Source organism: Dasypus novemcinctus, chromosome 11 (assembly GCF_030445035.2).
Source record: "Dasypus novemcinctus isolate mDasNov1 chromosome 11, mDasNov1.1.hap2, whole genome shotgun sequence".
NCBI classification, from domain to species: Eukaryota; Metazoa; Chordata; class Mammalia; order Cingulata; family Dasypodidae; genus Dasypus; species Dasypus novemcinctus.
In genome coordinates this window covers 56,905,317-56,931,645 of record NC_080683.1, presented here as the reverse complement: position 1 = coordinate 56,931,645, position 26,329 = coordinate 56,905,317, and the positions used below count along the sequence as shown (strand labels likewise).

The window sequence follows — 26,329 nt, the reverse complement described above, 5'->3', positions numbered from 1 at the left end:
GGACTCAGTTTAACTCCTTATGTTCTGCTCTCTGCCAGGCTTCTGTGGTCACCATGGCCACTGAATCCAGCCAGGGCAATGAAAAAAAAATTCCTCTTGGAAGAAGATTAAAGAGATGGAGATCGGAAGGGCTTTCCATTGACCAGGAGCAGGAATAGCATTCTTATAACTAAGAAGGATTAGAATTCTTGCAGCAAGATCGAACAGAGGCATGAATTCATTAGATATCTTTTAGGTTAGAGAATGCATAATAAACACCAAAGTGGTCATCTATACCTTATTTTAAATTATACATATAATATCATCATAACTGCATTGAAATGTTTCATGAATATCAGTGAAATATGGTATCAGAACTGAAATAATCTTCAGCACTTAATGATTTCTTAGTAATCATGAGCAAACATTTGAATGATCTTTTTGTTGCTTTTTTTCCATTTGGTTATATGATACTTTAGAATTTAAAGCATCTAAAGTTCAAATGAATACTTGCTTCTGAGCTCATAATCAGTTATAAATTTGATTTAAGAAAAGGATTTTCAAATTATTGATTCTTGTTTGGTGCATATGTGTGTTCCAAATTTGAAATCTTTCTATTTATGAAAAATATCTAAGGTTTTGATGTCAGGAATTTTGGTTTGCCTGAAAACTACTGGTAAAGAAAAGCCTCCTTTTAATGCCTTTTAAAGACCGTACCATTGGTGAATCGTAACCTGATAAACTGCTGTTACCATACTAGCTTTCAGAGGCTTACTCTTGTTCTTTCGGTTGGAGCTTCCAATTGGTCTACAGACTTTGGCACTTTTTAAATGATCAACAAAGATATTGCTAATTATATTTTGTTACCTTAATTTCCTTTTACAAAAGCAGAGGCAGTCTCAAAATTTTGTCCCTTAGAAATTTATTTATTGTCTACTACATGCCAAGAATGTGCTCAGTTCAGTAAATGCAGTTGAGAATGAGGCAGACCTCCCTGCGCTCCTGGACATTATTATTGAAATACTGTTTTTGGCCCCGCAAAAAACATTTGAGGAATTTATTTCTATTAGATTTCGTATCACCTTGTAAGAAATGTAAATGATGCACTTTTAAACCTCTGAGATAAAATGTCCCAAGCTTATTTTACTGCAGTATATTGCTAAACAACTCTCCTCAAACAAAATTCAGTTCCCAGGTTTTTCTTTCTACTATTATGATTTTCGTGACTACTATTTTTTTAATTTTCACCCTTAAATTACTAAGGAACTTTACAAAAAGAATGAAATTGCAAAGTATCTCCTGGGGTTTTTTCCTTTATTTCTTTAGATAACTAAGAAACTTTAGAAAAGAAAATGCTGCCTCTCTTTATATGTAATCCCACCTTTGTTTTTCTCTATCATGTGATTATAAATAGCATATGTTTTCCTTAAACAGCATTTGAAATCTAGGTTTAGCAAATAATCACATTTCTCTAAATATATTTAACAGGCAGATGACCTAAGTGTTCTAATTGGAGAGGGCAAAAAAATGGAAATAAGAAAAGTTTAAATTTATATTGGCGGGTCTTCTGGTTTCAATTATGACAATTTTGAAGCTGTCAGATATGAATTTATCTTTAAAAATTTGAAGGCATTTATATTTTCTTCCTTTTAATGTTACAAAGTACATTCTATTTATTCAGGGAGCATTTCCTTAAAGTTTGCTATCTGTTCTATAGGCAAAATTTCCTTTATGTCACTTAAAAAATCATTTCTTAAAACTTAGAGGTAAACCATGGTCACCTGAGTTATTTTAAAAGTAATTTTTATAATTTTCAGGATTTACTGTATCCACTCACCATTTTATCTTTTTTATTCTAGAGTTCAAAACCTTAAAAATAATTCTCATGGGACTATCCCTTTCCACACTAAATTCATCACTTTGATCAAGTTAATATTTTGGTTTACTTAGTAATTTATGTATTTAAGTGTAAATGTTTTAGTTCACTTAGTTTATATTTATAATAACCACATAACTACACATATAATAATCACAATTGTTTAGCAAGTTTATGAGTCTTCTAGGTGAAATGAAAATGAATATTAAATAAATATTCTGATATTTCAAAATTACAAATTTCTAAAAATTTTATTTTAACTCGTCACTAAAAGTAAAATGTAAAATATACAATTAATGAATTTCTTTGAATTCTATGAACTGTTTTAGAAGGTAGTTTCTTTTAAGTCCTTCAAAATTAAGCTCACATTAATTGAAATAATTGTCAGAATTAAATATATCTATAAGTGTATTTAAATATTCTTTGAATGCCTATGCTACTGTTAAGGTTTAGTTGAATTCAGATTATTTGAGAAACATGAAGTTAAATCTCAAATGATTGAGGAATAGATTGGGTAGAATATTGGTATAAACCTGTTATTTCTTCTTCTTATATAGAGTAAAATAGCATCACTTCATATTACCTAAGATATTATTTATAAAAACAAACATGCAGGTACTTTTTAATAAAAGAGTTGAAATATACGAAATCTGCCAATGCACAATATTCTATTATAACATTATTATATTGCTAAAGTTACTTTATTATTTGTATAAGCTAAATATGTCAATAATAAGAAAATCTTGATTTTTATTGCCCTAAAGTTGTTTTTCCCTCCCACAACTCTCTTCTTTTTTTACTATCAGCAATTTTTCCTTCTTTTCAATCAAATGTGGATAGGAGATTTTACTGTATTTTCAAACTTCTGTAAGTTTGTGTTTGGATACTTTTATTTTTTACTTGGATTTAATACCTATTCCTTTTTTACTGGGATTTTATTAGAAAGTGGTGGTAAACTTGATTTAATTGAATCTACTGCATATAAAAATATCTTAGTAAAAGTCCAGTGTAATCTCCACACTGAAACCATGCTGTAATGCTATTTGTTATGCAGTATAGTTAAGGATATGTAAGATGAGTCTGTCTGGGATTCCATGGAATTTAGATATTTAAATACCAAAAGAACATGGAATAAAATTATCTCACATGTGCATTGGCGTCTAGCCACAGGCCTCCACTATACAAAGTTGCAGCAATATCCCAGTGTATTTGCTTTGAAAGAAAACAATGCAGACATTTATTTTTACTTTCTTATTGTAGGCTCCCAGCAGTCTTATGGAGACCCTTGAACAACATCTAAATACATTAGAAGGAAAGAAACCCGGAAACAAGTATGCATTAGTTGTATATTTTAAATAAGATGAAAAATACTAGAGCTATTCTTTATAAAAATGAAATTTATCATGGTACAACTTATACCACTACAGTATGGGGATATGCCTTATTGTAATTGCTCTGGGTTACCTTAGAAACCTCTGCCCTTAATATTAACTTATGACAGTGTTACTTTATGTGTAGGCAATTTATCCTGTGGACAAATGCAGCAAATTAGTAGATCAAACCTATGGTAACTGAACCTGTTGATTTATCTGTTTGCACTTGGAAGTGATTCATTATACATAGAAAAAGAGTTTCCATGCTCAAAAATTGAAGCTGTTTTCACCAGGGATGAGTAAACACAAGTACAATTTCACAAGCAGACTCTGTTGTGCTGACAACCGCACTGTAAAGAAAAAGAAGGCAAAGCACTCATGTATAATTTTCTGGACTCTAATCAAACCCTTAGGCATACTATGCTGCTGACAAATTATTCATGCCTCTTTTTTATATATAGTAGCAATCAAGCAGGGATAAGTGCGATTTTACCTTTGTGTTTGTGCATTATTTTTTGCTATTTTTCCTCAGCATGCAGAAAATGTTCAGGCTCTGTTTTCTTCTTACTTCTCCAGCAGACACCAGACTTGTGTACTCACACATCTTTGTGCCTTGCTCAGACTATACTTCTGCCAGTCCTGGATGTCTACCATACTTGTCTCTACCTGTGTGACTCATCCATCCTGGGAGGACCATCTCCAATCCTACCTTTTTATGAAGCTTCCTTTATGTATATAACTGCCCTGTGCTGTGGCTATCCCCTCCCCGCCCCCAACACACACACACACACATATAATATAGCCTATCTCACTAAATAGATTTTGTGTTTCTAAAAGTCAAAGGCTATTTTATACTTGGTTTTCACCACCTGAGCACCTAAATGTTGCTCTCTTTAGAGAGCCAGCTTGAAATCTGTCTTTGTGGGTGATACCAGCTTTTTTTTTTTTTAATAATCTAATCTTATTCCATTAGATTAACAGCAGGAGTTAGCAGAGACAGCCCATAAATTGATCTTTGCAGGGCTGCAGGCCGATTGTGGATTTTACCTATGATACAGCTATCAAAGTGTAACGCCTTTCTGATGAGCCTCTTTCCAGAACTTGAGTCTTGATGTTACCTTTTTTTGCTGGTTATTTCATTAGTTATGTGTTATGGCTTAAATTTTCTACGATAACCGTGTAGGAGTCTCTCAGGCAATTACAGCAGAGTTGTCTGGAATGACGGAGGGCAGACCCTCTTAGGAGCTCTCGCCACAGTCCAGCGTCTGGTCCCGCTTCAGGGTGGCCGTGAATGATCTGACTTCTGTGGGTAGATTGAGGTCAACTAAAAAGACAGGAGAGTACTTTTAAGTCTCAATAGAAGATGCCCACTTCTGGTTATTGAAATAGGTGTGTCTGCTGGCCACCCTATAGTAGGGAATCTGGGAAACCAAATTAGTTGCCTGGAAATTAAGCAAAGGGGGACATGAAACCCGAGAAATGTCTCTGCCCCTGAGGCAGAACAGCCTCTTTCATGTAAGGATATATTCACACACACTGGAGTTAGAGTCTCTCCCGTCTTTATGGTGCTGTATACACACAGCAAGCCGGCTCCTCTGCTTTCCCCCTCAGAGTACCCCACACCCTTCCTTAAATCTACCGGTGCTACAGTTCTGAGAGAAACTTCCTCTAACTAGTGGGTTTCATTAGGCCTAACTTCAAATCTACATTCGCCACCTTGTGGCTGCTGCAAACTATTTTTGGAAAATTAGCTATAGACATTTGTTTACATTTCTAGAGTAATGAAATAAAAGCTTAATTTTTAAGTTACCTTTTGCTTAGCATAATTTTCTCTCTCTCCTTTAAAACCACTTTATGATTGTCGGATTTCTTTTCTGAATTGGCTGAGCCCACATTAGAACTTGTCTTTTGTTTATTCCCTATTTTTAAAATAAATGAACTGTAGTAGTTAACTATTTTCTTCTTTGTATGTTTGTGCTTACCTGGGAACTTAAGTGAAGGGTGAGTACTGTATTGAGTGCCTTTTTTGCATTTGGTTATTACAAAAAATGCAAAAACACTCTTAAGCACCCACGTTTGGAATTTAGAACATTTAAAACTGCTTTCTGTCAATTTTATACATCTGTGCTTTTTATCATGCTTTTTTTTTTCCCTTTTGTCTCCCAAGGTGACTGGCATTAATTGTTTTATTTTCTTTTGGTCTTCCTAGATCAAGACTAACAACTTCTCTTAGAATTTAGAAATCAAAAATTTTATTTGTTTAGTAAACAAAGGGTTTTCCCATAATATATGGCAAAGGTGAAAAAAGCCAATTTTATAAAGAAAATTGATTACTTAAATTTTCTTTTGTCTTCCCCTGGCAGTATAACTTCTAAGTCAAATAAATCCATATAATGAAACATTTTTCAAATGCCAGCTATGAAAAAATGTTTATACCCTTTGTATTTAATTCTTGTGTATACTGATACTCATTTTTGAAAATTTATGCAGTATTGTTTGATATGCTTTTGATTCTCTAGAGTCACAGGATAAAAAAGAGAAATTAATTTACTCTACATTATGTAGATTTTATTTTACATTAGTTGTATGATGGGGAAGTGAGGTACAAGAAACCCAAGATAAGTCTTTTGTGATTAAAATTATTTATATTAAAATTGTTTGGAGTACATAGATAAGGTTTTCACATCTATCTTTTTTCTCAGGCTAGGATTTATTTCTAAATTGTCATTTTTGAGAATAGAAGAACAAGTAACAACATTTTCTCTTTTGGCAGCTTAATGTTAACTATTTGCTATATTCATAATAAAAACCCATGAATTTATTTGTAGCATTTTACAGAATTTAATGTAGATTACTATACTGGTCATTCATTTCCTTCCAAAATTCTCTTAGTACCTTATTTTTCCCAACAAGGTTCACTGTGTACTAGATTTCTGTAGATGCAATTATTAAAATAAATATTGATATAAATGTCACTGTATTATATATATATATAAAAGGACAGGAGCACTTATTTCTCTAAAGGGCAAATGACTAATGGTAGGGTAGAAAATTGGCCAAGGAATACTTTAAAAGAAACAATTTATGTGTCATAAGAGAGGAACAAATGTCCTAGATTCACCTGTGGTTTGGCTGGGTAGACTGTGATATGAAAAGAGCCAGACTCTGGGCATCAGCCTGGGATAGGGCCCTGAATCCACTATCAAGGAATGACATTACTTTGACCAGTAATTAATTTCTCTGAGCCTCAGAATCCTTGGATTTTAATCAGTGATTAATGTTGCTTTTTATGGCCCCATTGGAACACCTCTGTTCTCATCTTTTTGATGAAATTATGGCAGATCTGGTCCATGGGAATGGATAGCACACATCCTGACAATCTTGTTTCATACAAAATAATTTTAAGAATTTTGGTTAATTTGTTGATTATACACAGAATAAATGAATGTATTCCCATTTTAAAATTCAAAAGTACAGAAATATATTTACATGTTTACAAAATGCCAAATGCTGTGTAAAGTGCTGGGGATATAAAACAATTGAATGGGTTCCCCTCTTTTTAAAGAATTTAGGGGCTTAAAAAACATTGTGTCTATGTGAAAAATTCCAGCATATGACTGCTGCGTAGAGAGTATCTGGTGGAGAAGACAGATAATTTAACAGACAACTAAGATACAGTGCAGTAAGTGGAATGCTAGCTGGACAGTCATTAGGAGATTTTCATTTGTTTGCTTAATCCAAGGGGCAGCTACAAGTGTCATTTAGTAATAGAGTTCATTTTGGAAGTTGACAAAGTGATTCTTATGCCATACATGATTTTTGTACTTAGCTTTGAGTATAATTTTTTTTTTTACTAACTGGCAGAGTAATTATAACATTGTTACTATACTTTTATTCTTGCTATAGGATATTGAATATCTAATGAATTTTTATATATTAGATTGAAAAAGTATTTTAAAACTTCTTACATCTTAAATTCTCTTTTCTGTATTTCTCACTGTATCAGTACCACTAAGAATCAGTTCATAAAAGTTGCTTGAGAGATTAACAAATTAACTTCAGTTAATTCACTTCTCGAAATTGACCATGTCAAATGGCCTCTGTATTTTCTCTGCAGAGTTCAGAATATTATTTTCCTTGGATTGTGATTTAGACTTAATTCCCTTCCTTTTCACATTTATAAAGGAAAAAGAAAAAATGGTGGGGGTGGAATTAACCAAAAATTCAACAGGGAATTTTCACCCTTGAGCGATACTACATTTTAGTTCCTAAGTAACTTCCTCTAGATCAGGGGTTCTCAACTGGGAGTCCACAGATCCCACGAGGTCTGTGGAAATATTTCAGGGGGCCTGTGAGTGTGAATTGAAAAGTTAAAATAAAAACACATTATTCTTGTGGGGATGTACTGGTGAGGGTGTGTATGTTTATTAAATAATACACAGTGTGGTGTGGACTTAGTAATGGGTCTCTGTTTTTCACCTGAATGACAAAGGGGTCTGTGGAACAAGAAAGGTTAAGAACCCTTCTGTAGATACAAAGAACGCTTTGAATACATTTATTTCAGTAGACTCTTTGAAATAAGCAATATAGATAAATGTATAGATTTTTGCATATAGGATATGTTGCTCCTAAGATAATATTTAGCCAAACTTCATTTAACCAACATTTACTCATATGCTTCTATCTTCATTATCTGGAAAAATCTGTGTGCCCTTGTTTTATGTTATGTTCATTTAAAACATAAACTAAATTTAAGCAGAAATGGCAGGCATACATTTGCAAATGAATTTGAACTAAAAGGCATGGATTTGGCATATGATACTGCTAAATTTATTTTTACTATGGGCAATAAAACAAAAAATTTATAATATTGGTACAAAATTCTAATTACAAAATCTCCGCTAATTTTTTTAGCTACTGTTACATGTGATGTTTTTTGTATAGAAGAGTCGTAAGCCATTCTTGCCATCCTATGAGACCCTGAAAATGGGCTTCTTCTTAAAATGTATTTTTGTCTTCATTTTGTTTTGTTTTCTTTTGTTTTTCATTTTCCCCCAACTCAGGTTAATAAAGTGTTAGCTGTTCAGGTGGTCATTTCTGAAGGACTTTGCTAGAAATGATGTACAATAATCAGTGCTACTGGTAATCTTAGAAAAAAAATTTACTTCTTCCTAATTTTCCCTCATTCACTTTGAAACAATCATTGAGGTTATTGTTCTTTTTGAAGTTCCCATTAGAGATAGGAAGATAATGGGATTTTGTTTTCCCTAGAGGTTTTCAAGAAACCAGATAAATTTCAAGAATGTGAACGTGAAAGTTGGAACATATTTTAGTTGTTTTTTTTTTAATCCCAGTACTCTTCCTTTTATGCATCACAATTATAATTAAATTAATCACACTGTACTTTAATCTTAATAGGTTTCTTAACTTTTTAAAATTATAAATTAGAGTTGTGGGTTTTTTTAATTTGATAAAGCATGATTGTTTCCCAAGTCTTAGCAAAAATTTTTTTAATTCCAGTTTAGACAGTATTTTTGACAGCTGTAAGTAATAATGGTTGACCCAAAGAAGGGTTGAATTGCAAGAGATACAGAAAATAGTTTTGAATTTAAGAATTTCTAGTGCTAGAAATTAAGTGGATGAAAAACTTTGGAAGGGGATATCTTAATTCAGTAAATGATAAAGAATAAATTTTTAAATTAATTTAGCCATTATCCAAAAAAATGTATATTAACAAGTTAATGCTTGACCAAATGATTCTATCATACTTAAATGCTTCCAGAAATATATTCATGTATATTGTTTTAATTTTTTTATGTTGCCTTTTAGATCTGGTGCTCCCTCTCCATTAAGTAAGGTAAGTTTTTATGTATTCCCCTTCATATTCGTTTTCTTTGTCCAGTGGAGTATGGTAGTGTCTACTTAGTCCTCTATTTGGACTAAATTTTTTTTAAAGTAGGAGAAATTTGCATTTATTTATATTACAGCTGAAAACAAACATCAGTGTAATATTTTACTGATTACAAAGGATTTTCACATACTCTGAGTCACAGTCCTGTGAAATAGTCGAGGCAGGTGATGATATCCTGTGTTTTATTCTGTAGAAATCAATTGCAGCTGGGTGTCTTTCATAAGCATGCCTTTTCTACAACCTACTATACTAATTTTACTATAGTCACCTGCCCCTCTCTTTTTTAGCATGCTGAAGACAGGATTAGTGTTATCAGTGACAAGAGTATTTACTTCTGTAGCTCTGTAGTTTATGTTTGTCAAAATATTTTTCAGGCAAAACTGAAATAAATGTGGTCTTTCTTCTTAGAGTTCCATCATTTAATCGCTGTCTTGCAGACACTGAAGGATATCATTCCTGGCTACATCGGTGGTTCCTGGACACCATGCACTGGCCAGGGCCTGGCTGGTGGCCTGAGAGTCCCTCAGGGAGCTCAGACAAACCACCAAACCAAACCAACACAAAAAGTTCGCCCAGTGATTCTGATCCAAAACTAGGTTCTAAAACCATCATGTCTGTGAAAAATTCCAACTTATAACTCCTGAGTAGAGAGTGGTGAAATCAGGGCATACCTTGGAATGGTCTTTTTCTACATTTTGGCCAAATAAAAATTTACTGACTTTTTCTTTTTGAAGTATTATTTTGGTACTGGTTTCCTAGCTCTCGTATCTCCTCAGAGCTTGTTTTTACAAAGCAGTTTTTAATGAGCATTTGTAGACCTTCCTGAATGCTTTTTTGCTGGTGACATTCTCTAGGTAGTTTCATAAACATAATCATCACTTTCTAAGCTTATTTACATGTGTTGATTAAAAAAAAAAGATTTGACTATTTTTTAGCAGAGCTGTCAGTGTCAACAATGCAAATTAACTATAGTTAGCTGATTCAATTCCCTAGATTATCTTGTTTTTCCACTTTGAAAATTTGAACTTTTGGTAAAGAGATAGGCTTGAGTTGATGTTTTCTAGCAACACTATCTATACCACTAGGGTGTTTTTTCTTCTTTGAAGAGCTCAATGCCTTGCACTTTTTATCCACTGAACTTCTTAATTATATTCTTAGATATACATTAGACAAATAATATTTAAGTCTGAGAATTCCTATAAATCTCTTCTCTTCATCATTTTTCTTAAATTTTTCTTTGAACAACACCCTTTGAGTTTGTTCCCTTTGAAATCAGAGGTCCAGTTATGACAGTGTCTGATAGCATTTAATTGGTCTCAGTCTCTAGGTATTTTACTCCCTGTTATATCTAATTTTCACTTACATACCTATGGATCAGTAGACTCTTTTGAAATATCCCATTAATATTTCTGTTCTGAATATATGCAGAATTAAGAAAACCAGATCAAAGAAGAAAGAATTGGTGTAGTTACTGTCTTCGTTTGCCAAAGGTTGCCAATGCAAAATTATCAGAAATGGGTTGGCTTTTAATAATGGTAATTTTTTTAGGGCAAAAATGTACAGTTCCCAGACTGTGGAAATGTTCAGATCAAGGCATCATCAGAGATGCTTTCTCACCAAAGGCCAGTTGCTAGCAGGTCCTGGGTTCCTGCCATGTGGCTAGGCAAGATGGTGGCCAGCCTTCTCCTCTAGCTCAGCTGCGGGTGATCAAGCACATGGCAGGGCTTGTCTCTTCAGCTTTGAGTGCTCTATGGCCCTAGCCTCTGGGGAGCTTTGTTGCTTCAGCTTCAGCTGCTAGTGATCCTCAAGTCCTCTCTCAAATGGCAGGGCAAAAATGGTGACTGTCTTTCGCTTTGTGTTTCTGCTTCCAGTTCTCCAGCAAGACCCCAGCAAGAGGGCAGAGACCCTGCCTGGGTCACACCTCACTGATGTGCCATCAAAAGCCCTAAAGCAGTCTAATTAAGTGATCTAATTAGATTCAATCCCTTAACCGAAAATAATGCAATGAAAGGGCCCCACACCAAAGGAATGGATTAGTTTAAGAGCATGAGTTTCTGTGGTACACAAAAAACAAACCAAGATAGTTACTAAGCAAAATTTTTATTTTTTTTTAACATAGTAACTGATGATTAACTCCTCTTCTTAAAAATAAATCAGTCCAAGAATTCCAGTGTACCAAGGGCATAACATTTATGTAATCTAAAGCTTCTTTAAAAATAAAAATATAAAATTTTTTAAAAAAACCTCTCTGGATCCTTGAGACATACTCTGATGCAGCAGTAGCCCTGAAGGTATGCATACGCACCCTAGCCTCAGCACCTCAGATTTTTTTAACCTCAGGTTGGTTTGTGTATGTATTTCCTTCGTCATTCTTACTGTGCTTTTTTTTCATTCAAAATTATTATATCCTCATGATGAAGAATCCAAACATTATAGAAATAAAGATGTAGAAAATGCAAGTCTGTATTCTCTTCTCTTCCCTAAAATAAGTTAATAGTTGTATGTATATTCATTCTATTTGTTTTTATGCATATATTAATAAAAGGGATTCCCATTTTATTTAATATTTTTCAATCTACTTTTCCACTTAATGTATATTTGGAGCCTTTCCATGTATTTGTAGTCTACTTAATAAATCACCTCAAATTCTGTAATAAATTAATTAATTAATAATCAGTCCAAAAAACAAAAGTATAGATATATTTCACTTTTCCAGCTTTATCTAACTGAAATATCTTCAAGTTCTCCATCCCGTGAATCATGTTTGTGAATTGTTCTTTGCCATCTGTGAACTATTTCGGAAGTCAGATTTCTGGATTTTGAAAAATGTCTTAGGCAACTTCACATGTGGTCTGTTTAGATGAGAAGGAAAAAAGAATGACCTGGATTTTATAGCGATTACTACACAAATTAATAATTTTTAAAACTTCAGGCAGCTGGTAAGTTCTTTACCACTAAGGGAATTCATTTAGCTTTCATTTTAAATACATAATAGAAGTCATTGGCCAAATATTTTTATCATAAGTTTATATAAAATACATATATCTTTCAAAATTTGAGACATGTTATATCCAATATTTATTAAAATTCTCAATTCCAAATTTTCTTGAGTTTTTCTCCTACAAGAGGTTTTCAGTTTCTGGGAATGTCATGTATGTGTAAAGCAGAGGTCCAATTGCTCTGTGTTCTCTAGATTCATATTTGACTACAGTGTGTTGTGAATCTTCACTTTCAGTCTTCTCCAGCCACAACTGTTACATCTCCTAATTCTACACCAGCTAAAACTATTGACACATCCCCACCAGTTGATTTATTTGCAACTGCATCTGCGGCTGTTCCAGTCAGGTCAGTTAATGACTATGCAGTGAACTGTTTATTCGTATTTTTATTAGGTTTCTATTTTATTCTTATATACTGTACTCAAATGATTTCACAAAATGAAATCTAGTTCTAGTAAACTGTTATTTTTGGTTTACAGTAAGTTCTTATACATTAGTTAGGCCTGTGCATGTCAAAGCATTCAGAAAGACCTTAGTTGTGATCACACATTTGCAAAAAGAAGTGAAAGACTGGAGCATACACTTCAGGTTCCCCTGAAATTGGCTGCCATGGGAAATATTTCTAAAATAAATTTCTTCTTGTGGGAATCTTATAAGGTATATTGAAGTACTCTAAAAACAAAGCAAAACAAAACCTGCAATTGTCGGTTAGCTGTTACATAAGGGGAACTAAAACTCTGGTGGTAGAAAGAGCCCTCTGGGGTATTCCTAACCAGCTTTTATGGCACCTCCAGGTCAGAGCAGGATGAGAAAGGGGGGAAAGAATGTAAATTTTGTGAAATCTCAGGGAAGCCTAAAATGGAAACTCCAGCTCATCGAATCGCTTCCCCAAATAATTTTGGGTCAACTCTCTGGTTCTTTTGTCCTGAGACAATTCTAGTCTCATTCTATGGTATCTGTGACTCTGGTTATGAATGCCCTATATCTGGAGGCTTGAATTTTGAATCAAGGGCTAAATCCTTATATTGTATACCCATGTGTGCTTTACTCTCCGCTTACTTAGTTCTGCTTTTTATAGTAGCAAATTCGGTAAAACCAAGTCTCTTCTGTTACTACACTAAGATGAATTGCTTCTAATAAAGGGTTTGAATCAGGGCCTAATAACTATTCTCATGTTACCATTTATACTTAGAAAGTGAACATCAAAACTAGCAATGCCTTCAGAGATTTTCACACTTTCCAAAAAAACAGCAGTACCCAGTCTTCAAATGAATATTTCTTGTAAACCCAATATGTAAAAACAATAAAGAAAGGTTGGATTACCTGGGACTCTAATTGCTTGGTACCTGGTCTGGGAAATTTTAGGCCAGTGCTTCCCAAACTTGAAAGTACACAAGAATCACCTCAGGAGCTTGTTAAAATGAAGATTCTGATTTATTAGATATGGGTAGAACTGAGATTCTGCATTTCTAATAAGTTTCCAGGATGCTGCTGGTTTGGAGACCACAATTTGAATAGCAAGATTCTAGGCCCTAACAAAGTACAAATTTTTAAATGCAGAACTATTTTTAGGTGAGGCCTCTTGCAAGAAAAAGAGATATATTGTAATCTAATGTAGAAAAAAATAAGTTAGTGATTAATTATTCACTTAAGTGAAGTGTTCTCTGGTTTATAAATAAATTCATCTCAAGACACGAGTTTTATTTCATAAAAAAAAATTTTAATAAAAGAAAGGGGGAAACTACCTGAAATCCTCTTACCCTAATGCCTTTTAGTATTTGGGGTATATTTCCTCCATAACCAGCATTTAAAATGCTACCCAATGGAGATAGTATATTTAAGAAAATATCCTCTTACTTTGAGCCATTTAAGCTTTTGCTTTTAATTTCTGCTATATCTTTTGTTGTGTGACCCATTATTTTAAGTACTGTTTAACTCTCTTATTGTCTATAGAATAGGGTTTGGCAAACTGCTGCCTGTGGGTCAGCTCACCATCTGTTTTCATAAATAAATTTTTATTGGAACAAGGCACATTTGATACATTTATGTACCGTATATGTCTGATTTTGCAGTACAATGGCAGAGCCAAAATGGTGATAGAGAGAAACCTGGCTCTCCAAGCCTAAAATATTTACCATTTGATCCTTTACACACACACACAAATAGCCAATCTTGATAGAGAAGAACATATGGTTACGTGTTGTCAGTCTGCCAAATATTATTCTTACATTTTTTAAATTTAAAATATTCAAAAATCTTTGTGTTTTTTTCATAAGTCTTTATTTAAAAGCATCTTTGCACTATAAATTTTTAAATCTGATTTTGAAGTTCTGTTTTCCTTCCAGCACTTCTAAACCATCTAGTGATCTCCTTGACCTCCAACCAGACTTTTCCTCTGGAGGCGCAGCAGCAGCTGCAGCCCCAGCACCAGCGCCGCCTTCTGGAGGAGCCACTGCATGGGGAGGTGAGCGGGATGAGACAGTCGTGTCATTTTCTATTCATTTTATTGAGTTATTTTTTTAGCCTTTAATTTTTATATTTACTTTTCTGATTATTCAAAATGGTGTTAAAAACTGGGAGGGAAAATGCTAGGGATGGCTTCTTTTGAGACAAAAGCAGAGATAGAGAATTACCTATAGTACAGTTAGATTTTTACATAGGAATATAGCTTTTATTTTAAAAGTTAGAAAAAAGAAGCTTGCAGGGTTTTTTTTTTTTTTCATTTTATTTATTTATTTTATTTTTCTAAAGTTCTGATTATTTTTAGTAGTTGTTCACTAGATTCAGGTCTTAAAGAGGCAGAATTTCTAATCTGGTTTGCTCAGATATAGCACATTTCATGGATTCCCTTAGACCTGTATTGGTTTTATTCTCACTGTATTTGACTTCATGCAGTTGAAATCTGGTATAGATGCTTAAAGATCCATACTAAACTGATTAACCCGAGAGCAATCGCATGTGAGTGCTTGATTTCTCCTTTGATTCATGTAGCTTGGAAAAATCAAGCTTATATAAATATTTTACTGAAAAACATTCCTATTACTAATCTAAAAATGAAATCAATTGCTGTATAATTCTCAAAGCTAAATACCTTGCCTACTGCATCAAATTATCAAAATACACTTTTCAAAAAGTTAAAGACATGAGTCACATAACGATAGAAGCAACACTGTTAAATGACTTAGTAACTCTTTAGTGAGGAAACCAGTAATATGATAAAGCAGATTCAAATTGCATTTTGAGGAACTGGGTATTTATAGGCATTTGAAAAGGAATGTTAGAATACAATGGCAAGGTTAGATATAAAACAGGGTAATGTACTGCGGGAAATAAAATCATCACCTTCAGGTTGTCTTTTCTCCCAAACAGAAATTATTTGCATTTCTAGCAGATAAAAACTATAATGTAATATGTCATTTCAGAATCTGAGTCTTTAATTAACAATAAATAGCAGAGTTAAAGCTACATTCCCCTAGGTGATCAAATAATCCTTGGGTGGGCTTGTGATACAGTGTGTCATTATGACATTGAAAGTACATGCTGTAATCTCTTGATTTATTTCCAAGTTTGTTTTTTTGTAACAAAATAAACATAAATATAATCAGTTCTGAAATAAAGTTGCTAACTAAAAATATGAGCATTTTAAATTTTGGTGCTTTTTCATTTTAAATATTTTAACATTCTCCCCTCTTGAAATGTTCATCTCCTAAAGCCACAGCTATCAGGTTTTTAAAATAAAAATTTTCTTTCATCTTCATTAACTTTATTAAATTTCAATTGCTAAAGGAAAATATTCCTGAATAGATTTAACGCTTTTCTTTTGGTTCTTATGTTTTTATTCTTAGTTTCATCTTTTAAAAACGTTTGATTATTTCAGTTTATTAAAAGTTTATTTTCATTATCACAGTGTCTTATACAATGTATGATTTTTCCAATCTTATTTAAGGATATTTTAAATATATATCCTTATGTCAGACTTTTTTTGTCATAACACTGATTTATAAAAAAACTTTCAAAGGACTTTTGTAAATTAACATTTAGTTTTAATTGTAAATATATAGGGTTATACAAAAAAGTATTTTTGGTTTTATATAGTGTCTAACTCTTTAATCCTCTCAACTGCTTAAATCAGCATGTATTCATTCACACTTTCTAAATTTTAGAACTTTTCAAACATTCAGTGATTTAGTTAGAACTTTAATGACTAAACAGTAAAACTATCGACTGTCTTCTCTCAGCTTATTTCCTGGCATAAAAATGAAAGGAAAGTTTATGTTTGTTTACTTTTGCTATCAAAAGAAGAATGTCAAATGACTAAAAAGAAAACTTGACGAAATAACTTAAATTACAATATAACATTTTTTATTCAAATTCAACTCCAAGCACATTTTGCTATTAACTATTGTAAGAAATAAGGTTATAATAACCCAGTTTTCTTAGAATGCATGTCATTCTTTTTAGAAGTAAGTAACTGCTGATGATTGATACATTGAAATATCATTGAAAATAAAAGAAAGTAGAATAAAGTAGGAAAGTGTGGTTTTAGCCAGGGCTGTCCTATATGGAAACGTACTTTGTGCATTCTTCCAAAACCAGGGTGAGAGGACCTGAAATCCAGCCTGCGTCCTGCTGGCCAAGCCATAGGCCTTCCTGATAATCCTTGAGAAAGAGGCACTTTTTTTTTCTAATTTGTCTCCCAAAGGGAGAACTTTTTACTAATTAGTACCTTAAGGCACCTTTTAAGCCAGCTGAAACCTTTGCTGAGGCCATCATGGTCACCTTTTAATAATTAGTCAGCACTATTCTTCTGTCTCAACAAAAGTACCTATTATACAACTGAAGCATTTTGTGACAATTGAAAAGACAGCTTTAGGGAAAAATTACTAATAACAAATTATCTAATTCTTGCACAAAATTGTAAAACTTAACCTTAGATCAAATTTATAGCTGATTATGAGCTCAGAAGCAAGTATCCATTTGAACTTTAGATGCTTTAAGTTCTAAAACACCATATAACCAAATGGAAAAAAAGCAACAAAAAGATCATTAAAATGTTTGATCATGATTACTAAGAAATCTTAAGTGCTGTAGATTCATTTCAATTCTGATATCATATTCACTTCTTATCCAAAACATTACTTTTAAGAAAGCAGAGTAAATTCAGAGAATGAAATTGGGAAACTTTTTTTTTTTTTTAAAGATTTATTTATTTCTCTCTCCCCCCACCCCCCTCCCCACACCCCGCCCCCGGTTGTCCTGTGTCTATTTGCTGCATTTCCTTTGTTCGCTTCTGTTGTTGTCAGCAGCATGGGAATCTGTGTTTCTTTTTGTTGTGTCAGCTCTCCGTGTGTGCTGCACCATTCCTGGACAGGCTGCACTTTCTTTCGCGCTGGGCGGCTCTCCTTACGGGGAGCACTCCTTGCACTTGGGGAGCGTGGGGCTCCCCTACGCCCGTGTGGCAGGGCATTCCTTGCACACATCAGCACTGCGTATGGGCCAGCTCCACATGGGTCAAGGAGGCCGGGGGTTTGAACCACGGATCTCCCATGTGGTAGACAGACGCCCTAACCACTGGACCAAGTCCACCGCCTGTAATTGGGAAACTCTTAATAGTTACCTTCTCTTTGCATTTATCTTGTAGCTACTCAGTTGGGTTTGAAGGTGATGCTAAGTAGTATCAAATTTATTTTGGCTTATTCAACTAAGAAAAATGATCACTTTCTCAATCTTGTTTGATAAGATAAAGCCATTTCTATTATTAAGCATATTTTAATTTGGTATAACTAGACAGTAAAATGCAAACTCTAAAATTTTAAACCTATTTAGATGTTCTTATCTGACCATAATAATAATGGAAGGCTTGCACTTTCCAGGGACCATGGCCATTTCAGGTATCTATGAATTTCTCTTGAGGGTTATAGGTGCTGATAAATATTTCCATTTTAAGAGACATATAGTAAATTACAGTATTTTCCCCCTGTTCAAATTTTTCCATTTTAAGAGACATATAGTAAATTATAGTATTTTCCCCCTGTTCAAATTTAAGTAAATTATATTTTAGTAAATTTAATACAAGTGATGTATATGAGTTGACATTTCTACAAGCTGATAAATGAACCATTCAACTGAAAGAATACAGGGAATTTGTTAAATCCCCACAGTGGCCCATAAGAGGAAGGGTGTTCATTTGTCATAATAAATTCATCTCTCAGAAGCACATATAAGTGAGTATATGTGTTATATGTCTGCATGTATCTTAGGAATGGGAAAACAGATAGTTTTTCTACAGTGGAGAAAATTTTGCCTGAAACAAAAAATAAGTAACAAATTACATTTATTTAGAAAACATATTTTGGAGGCCAACACCTGCGGTTGGCAGGAATGAAAAGTTTTAACATCTGTTATTTACCAATATGCTTAATCATTGGGCATTTTCCTAGGAAACTCCAAGGTAAGTTTTCTTTCCATTTTCCGTAAAATCATTGCAGGAAGTCTCATCATTCTCTGTATGAACTAAACACTAGTTAAAGACAAGGAGCCATTGTTTCAATCTTTTGTATTTCTTTTTCTCTCTCTCCTTCCAGTACACCTAAACAGTCCTTCCCTTTCCTACTTACCAAATTTACCAAATGTATTAAATAAGTAGTGTTACCTTTCATAGACAAGAACAAGTCTGGAAACGGGCTTTTACATCTTCTGCTGATTCACGTTACAACTTGAAATAGTCACTGATGAGGGTAGGGACTAGCGAGAGTCCCACCAATGCTAGGACGAGAGAAACCAAGTCCACCTGGCTTAAGATGACCAACTTGGCTTCTACTTAATACCTGTAGGATGCATGGCTACAGAACAATGGGAGTTTGAGGCCTGATGCCGCTGGTTTGAGGAATTACTTGAAGCACCTGCTGCTTCGCCTCGGGATTTTGGAACAGGCTACCTTTAACAACAGAAAATGCTGTACAACAAATCAATACAGGCCCACTTATTTCTTAATTTCTTGGCTGCTATTCATTGGGCACACATTCTAAAATTTAGAAACTTTCTGATGTCAAGTATTCTGTATGCTATAATTTTCTAGTACTGTTAAGAAATATGTAAAATTTGTTTAGGAAGAGTTTTCATTATCTTGGAGTATCTATAGAGGGCTTCACATGATATCTGTTGGGTTTGCAAATTGTGTGGTTAAATGAATGCTGTTCTTTTTTGGTATCAAATTTATGCTTCTCAGTTTTTAAATGTCTTCTAGAACTTTTAGCTTACTGAATTCCCATATTGTTTTTAGGGCCCTGAAAAAATAGCTCCCTAATGAATTAAATAAAATTTTTCAATGATTAAAATAAATTTCCAGTGACCTTCATGGATTCAAATATGAACCTTGAGGTATATCACATGACTGAAAGTAGAAGAATGCCATTGGACACTCGGAATGTTTTACCTGAAGTCGTGGTATAGTTAAGAAAAACCACTCTACGCTTTTTATTTAGAATGCTAACTGTACTTCCACTGATGAGCGCTAAAAAAAAAAGTATGTACTTCCCAATGGCATACCCACCTCAGAAGCGCTGACGGATTTTGATGCTGCATAATCTCGCATAATCATCATAAAAATAATTCTCTTGAATGCTGTCACGTAATATTTATAAATGTAAAAGATTATATGTTTTACTGAAAAAGGGTCTGGTAATGTGAAATTTATGAAAAATATAAAAGGTTTGGATTAAGTTTTTTCCATTCTAACCCCTAAATTTGCATTTAATTATTTGACACTATTTGATATGTTGTGTAATCTAAACTAGTTATCATAAAGCCTAAATTTAGTCTCTAGTATTCTAGATTTAAGTGACATATCAACTAGACTCAATAAAGTTCACTTAGCTACATTTTCTTCTGAATTGACAATTTTAGTGTAGTGAAATCAAAGGAGGTAAAATAGTGAATTTGGCAAGAAATGAATTTAGTTTGTCAGAGTTGTTTAGGCATGACTTAAGGTGTAAGTCTCTTGACCTCCCCTGCCCTCAGTTTCCCCATCTAAAAAAATCAGATACTTGGGCTGGAGGATCCTTAAGGTCCCTTACAGCTCAAAAGTTCCATGATAATAATAGATAATAATGTTTGTCAATTAAATGTGGTCTAGAAGGTATATAAAAATTAAAATGTCTTCAGTTAGCACCTCACTGTGTATGGACATTGGTATGGTTGAATGTTTCAGCTCTAGCTCTTATTTCTTCATATGCTGCCTCATAACGGACATCTGTAGACCTTTTGGGGGAGGGTGAGTAAAGTTTTATTTTTAAACTTCTGTTTTGAGAGATTTCATATCTGTCCTCATTTTGATCATTTGGGAGTCTGGTGTATCTCTTGTCCTTTCCTTTTCTCTTCCATTTGCCCTCCATCTGTGGTGAAATATAGATTCTCTGGCTGCACTTTCCTCTGTTCCCTCTGAAGCACAGATTTCAGATCCATTTGCACCAGAACCTACCCCTCCTACTACAGCTGCTGAAATTGCAACTGCTTCAGCTTCTGCCTCAACTACCACAACTGTTACTGCTGTCACTGCTGAAGTGGATCTCTTTGGAGGTTAGTTAGTCCTAACACTCTTCTATAATTTTCCTTTCAGAGTTGCAAAAGTTAGCTCGGAGTTAAGGTCTTTATGATTTTTCATTATGAAACAGTGTCTCAGAGCATTTAAATATTTTTAAAATATGTATATATTTATCTTCACTACATTTCCAAACTTTATCTTCACTTAATTTTAGTACTTTTAGAGCAGAAATTGCAATGCTTTAGGCCTATTTGATTTTCACTTTTTTTAAAGTTAGGATTTAAATTGCTGCCAGATCTCCTGGCCCATGTAATGCTCCTGCACTTCTATATATAAGTGGCACTAAAACTCTCTTTTGTGTTTAGGATTAAGCTTTTGGGTCAGATTAGAGCTAGTCCAGAGAATATTTGGACAATATGGAAGGGGCAATCCTGACTAAATTATTTTTTAAGATTTAGTACTAAAAATCATCTAAGGATTTCAGGTTAGGAGGTCCCTGAAGAAAGTGTAAGTTTATGCCTGGTTTTGTGACCTTTAGTTTGTTCCCTCTTTTTACTTGAACCATCTTTGGCTTTGGAACTTTGAGAGAACATTTGAATCAACACCTGAAATGATGATTGGATGCAGGTTTAGGTCAGTTTTGGAGATGATTATCTGAAAATATGCTTTTCATGCATATGCAAATTCCAGCCATGAGTTTAAGGTATGAACTTGAGTAAAATATTCTAATTCTGCCCATATAATATACCTGAACCTGATGAACCATCTGAAGCTGGTTTCTTTACATATTCCCATTTGAATGGTTGCTAATGTTCAAACCTAGAGAACTGGTAATATCAAATAAATACATCAAGCACATTTATATTTCTCATAGTTTTGTGTTTTCTCATTATAATATAGCATCTTTACTGGGACATTTTGAAAATAACAAAAAAATTGGAGGAAGCCAAAATTGGGAAGTGTGTAGAAATTTGGCAGGCTCCAGTGGCGTTCATATATTCCCCCGAGAACACACACTTACACACCTCCACATAACCGCTGTGCTGTCTGCCATGTCCCAGTTCTGAGTTTGCCAGCATCATCTAAGACAGGGAGCACTCAACTAGACACAGCATCATTGCCACCACTTCACTCAAGGAATTTGCAATTGCCACACCACACTCTCATTCCTGTTACAGAAGCAACCTGTAAAAAAAAAGAGGAAGGGGTTGCAGACCCTTGAATACTTTATTATAAAGATTCACCCACTATAGAATGTTTTTCAGTAATGCCCCTGTATATTTTTAGAACAAAAATTACAAGTTTTATTTCCCATTTATAAAATAAATTTCTTTTTCACCCATTATCCTCTCCCCTTTTATTTTGTTTTCAGTTATTGGTATGGGTGTGTGCAGCTTTTCAGAGGCTTGTGATAACAGAAGAACTACAGGGGAAATGGGAACTATGGAGAGGATAGACAGCATATTTCTATACCCATAGCTGTTTGATTTTTGTTTTCAATCTATTTGTAAGGAGCTTAGTTACATCTAAGAAATCAATCAACTGTATCTTTCTTTTCTTCTTTGAAATATTCTTTATACCATTATGCTATTTGTGTTTATCATTTATTACTGCTTTGACTACATTTGTCAGGCAGAAAAAGCTGCATATTTGGAAATATTTTCATTATGGCATTCTTTTTACCTTTAAATATTTGTCTAAAGGACCAGTACTGCCAAACTGAATGCCAAAAATGGGACTCTCCTTGTGATTTCACCAATATCCTTTCTAGTCATCTCGCTCTAGAGAATGAATAAAGACGAGTACATCTGCAAATCTGATCACAATTACTTTTATTGTTCTGTGGTAGTTCTGTAAACTGTCTCCTTGTAAATCTATATCCTTGGTGTTCAGCAGTCTTCATACATCGTTGTCTGATTTATGGTTTTCAGTGATTTTCCCTAGTTTCTTTCATTTCCTTTATTGATTAAGAAATCATTGAAAGATGCAATTTTAAATTAAAGCCTAACTAAAATCCCTTTGGCCATTTTGTGTGGCCATTTTTTATATTATATCTCTTCTAAAATGGTAGCACGCTAAAATAGGAAGGGCTTACTTATATGTATTCCATAGCTTTAAAAATTTGTTCTTTTGAGGTCCTCTGAAGCAGGTATAATGTACTTATTTAGAAATAAGCTTAATTAATTTCAGTTTCAGAATGTTAATTCATAAACATGAAATATAAAAACATTAAAACGTTCTGTATATTTTAGTGCCATATTTGCTTTACAAAGTTGGAAAAAGTAAATTTCTGTTATTTTTAAATATTCAGATTGATACCTTGTAACACTTAAGTGTGTTAATGTAAGTTGTTCATGTAAATCATTAAAATTTTTTTCAGATACGTTACATTTACTAAATTCTTTGTTTTTTAAGTGAATTCCTAAGCAGCAAAATTTGTTTTCTGCATGAACAGAACTGTGAGGCAGAGTTGTGTTTACAAGATTTAGTAAAACAAAAATTTTGATAAAAATAAGAAAAAATCTTTAAAGCCTTCTGTTTTTCATTTATGAAAACTTAGTATGAATAACAGCACACTCTTTTGTGTCAACACAGGGTTTTTCTAGAACTAGAATGCTGAATTGATACCAATTCCTATCCCTAGTCACCAGGGTACCCTTGTGATCAACTGTGTCAATTTGTGAGCAGTCCCTCATGAGGATAGTTGTCTTTGAGCCCAAAACTCCGGGGCTAGACAATTGAAGAACTTTCAAGCTTGGCTTCACTTGTACCGTATTGGTTAACAAGCTAAGTTAATCACCCTTCCTTAAACCAACTCTTAGATATAAGTACTGACACCAGATTTCATGCAAGAGCCCTATAATCTGGGACCTTTGGGGAAAAAAAGGGAACTAGATAGGTGACTGATGAGCTGTTGAGAATGACTGAAAATTTTGTAGAGTATATGATTTAAAGATGGTTTATGTGGCTGGAGAAGACAAAGAAAATGGTTTGGGCTGGGAAAAATATCAACCATTAGAAGATTTTAGAAAAGCAATCATGTGAGTTAAAAAAAAAATGTGAGTGCTAGAAGGAAAAATAGCTAGTCTACAGCAAAATTAGGGAGAACGGTGTGCTGATGTAGTTAGTGTAGTTAAGGCATAGATGAGTCCCTAATTGTAAAATTATGGCAGGAACAGGCATATCCAGAAAATAGCACTGTTGAAAACCTGGCAGGATGTAGAAATAAACTACAAATGGGTAACAAAGGAAAGAGAAGTGGATAGGAAATCGTTTTGGTGTTTAAAGTGGACAGATAATGCTGACACTGATAATAAAAGAAGTCTAGGTACTAAAGGGAAGTTTTGATGGGAGTTTTGTTTATGATGTTTAGGTTCAGGTAACAGGAGCAGCATTAAAGGGAGATATCTTGTTGACAGGAAAAAAAAAAAAGTACTCTCCTAATGATGGAGCTACAAATATGGATTTCACCTAGTTGCACTTTGGTGATACCCTCAACAGGTCAGCTCCTTCAAATCTATTTGACCCATGGCAGTAAGTTAGCTGATGCTTATACAGTCCTGTGAGGAAGGAATGTTACAGTAGGGAGTGACACAGTTCATAACTGTACAGTATAGTGGTTAAACCCACAAAGCTCAGGAAGACAACTTTGGGCCAAGTCCTCACCCTGCCATTTGCTGGCTGTGTGACCTTGGGCAAGTCACTCAGCCTCTCCAAGTTCCATTTTTACCTATAAAATGGAGATATCACAAGATAACTGTGGAAATTAAATCTAATAATGTACACAAAATATATACACAATAGTCACTATTGCTAAATACTCTTTAAATAGTTATTGCTATTAATTAATTTCTACTAGTCCCAATACTTCTAGCCTCAGTTCTGGGTTTTACAGGATTAAAAAGAAAGAAAACAGACTGGGCTCATGACAAACCCTTCCTCTCAACCTCTTCTTATATTGTGTTTTTCTGCCCCAGCTCCTACAGTCTTCAAGTTGCTCTAAGTCCTCCATTGTAGTATCCTTACCATGGCATCTAGGGGAGTAGGCCCACCCTATCCCCTGATGTGTTTTTCATACTCCAGTATTATTTATTTGGCTTTTTCTCTGACCCCAACTCAGAACAAATATTCCCTCAGTAGAGCTAACTCTGTAAGATATAAACAAGTGATCATCCCACTATTCCTTTCACAGATACTTGTGTCTGTAAAGGACCCTTTTTATTTTTTTTTATTTTTTAAAGATACTTATGTTACATAAATGATACATAAAAAATGTAGGCCGTTCCCATATACCCCACTCCTACCCCTCCCACACTTTCCCACATTAACAACATCCTTCATTAGTGCGATACATTTGTTACAATTGATGAACACATTTTAGAGTATTGTTGCTAAGTGTGAATTATAGTTTATATTATAGTTTACACTCTGTCCCACACAATTTTGTAAGTAATAACAAGATATATAATGAACTGTATTTGTCATTGCAACATCATTCAGGCAATTCCAGTGTCCCCAAAATGCCCCCATATTACACCTATTTTTCCCCTTTTCCTCCCCTCAGAAACTTGGGTGGCCACTGCCTCCACATCAATGCTAAAAGTTATTTCATTGCTAGAATAACAATGAGTCCATGGTAGAATAACAGTAAGTCTACTCTAGTCCATTGTTCATCCCCCAATCCTGAGGATTCTGAGATAGTGATGCCCACTCTGCCTCTAATTGAGAGGGGAGCTTAGATCCCATGGGGCAGATGGATGGGACTATCTTGCTTGCAGTTGCAGACTCTGTTTCCTGAGCTGTCAGCCCTGCCTGGTGTCTAGATATCTCCAGAGCCCTCAGGAGCCCTGGGATTTGAGGCATTATTTACTGTGGCAGTAATGAGATCCTGCTGAGCCATGCTGATGCATAACTGTACAGGACCTTTTAACTCAAATGAGTCTCTAATGTTTGTTATCCCATGGAACACTGGGCCTCAAGTTGTTACTAAAGTGTGTTTTATACTCAGATCAGTTTGAGATATGCTGAGTTAAACTGGCAAGTTTCTTGACCTTAGGATTTCTTATGGCCTAGTATACTGTATTATTCTCCAAGACTAGGGATATACCATATAGCATTTCCCAAACATGTGATAAATTCTTATTAATGACTGGTGGAGCAGTGCTCTAGGGAACCCAGTATATAGAGTGGAAGAAAGTATCTTGAGTTGGAAGGTCTAACAGTGTATTAGTTTCCTGCATGCTAAAACAAATACCATATAATGGGTTAACTTAAACAATGGGAATTTATTAATTCACAGTTTGAGGCAAGGAGAAGTCCAAAATCAAAGCATCAGCAAGGCAATGTTTTCTCCCCAAAGACTGTGGCATTCTAGGTCTTGTTATATGGTATCCTTGGTCCTTGGCTTTTTTGTCACATGGCAATGCACGTGACAGTGTCTTCTCCTTTCTGTTCTGGATTTGTGTTGACTGCCAGCTTCTGGCTGTTTCCGTGGCTTCTTCTCCATGTTGTTATCTTTGCTTATTAGGACTTTAGCCATATTAGATTAAGGCCCACCCACATCCATTTTGGGCACATCTTAACTAATAACATCTTCAAAGGCCCTATTTACAAATGGGTTCACACCCACAGGAGTTGGGACCTGAACAT

At 34.2% G+C, this 26,329-nt stretch overlaps 1 protein-coding gene across 2 annotated transcripts in view; it reads left to right on the top strand.

Moving 5' to 3' along the window:
• The window catches only part of SNAP91 (synaptosome associated protein 91), a 159,653-nt gene that overhangs the window by 93,918 nt on the left and 39,406 nt on the right, over positions 1–26,329 (top strand). Inside the window, exons 10-15 of one of the 2 annotated variants that reach the window (XM_058307097.2) lie at positions 3,116–3,186; positions 9,058–9,085; positions 12,375–12,484; positions 14,484–14,602; positions 20,396–20,410; positions 20,548–20,715. In XM_058307097.2, the coding sequence (XP_058163080.1) occupies positions 3,116–3,186; positions 9,058–9,085; positions 12,375–12,484; positions 14,484–14,602; positions 20,396–20,410; positions 20,548–20,715 (511 nt within the window). The remainder of the gene's footprint in view (positions 1–3,115; positions 3,187–9,057; positions 9,086–12,374; positions 12,485–14,483; positions 14,603–20,395; positions 20,411–20,547; positions 20,716–26,329) is intronic. The other variant, XM_058307098.2, reaches the window with a different exon arrangement.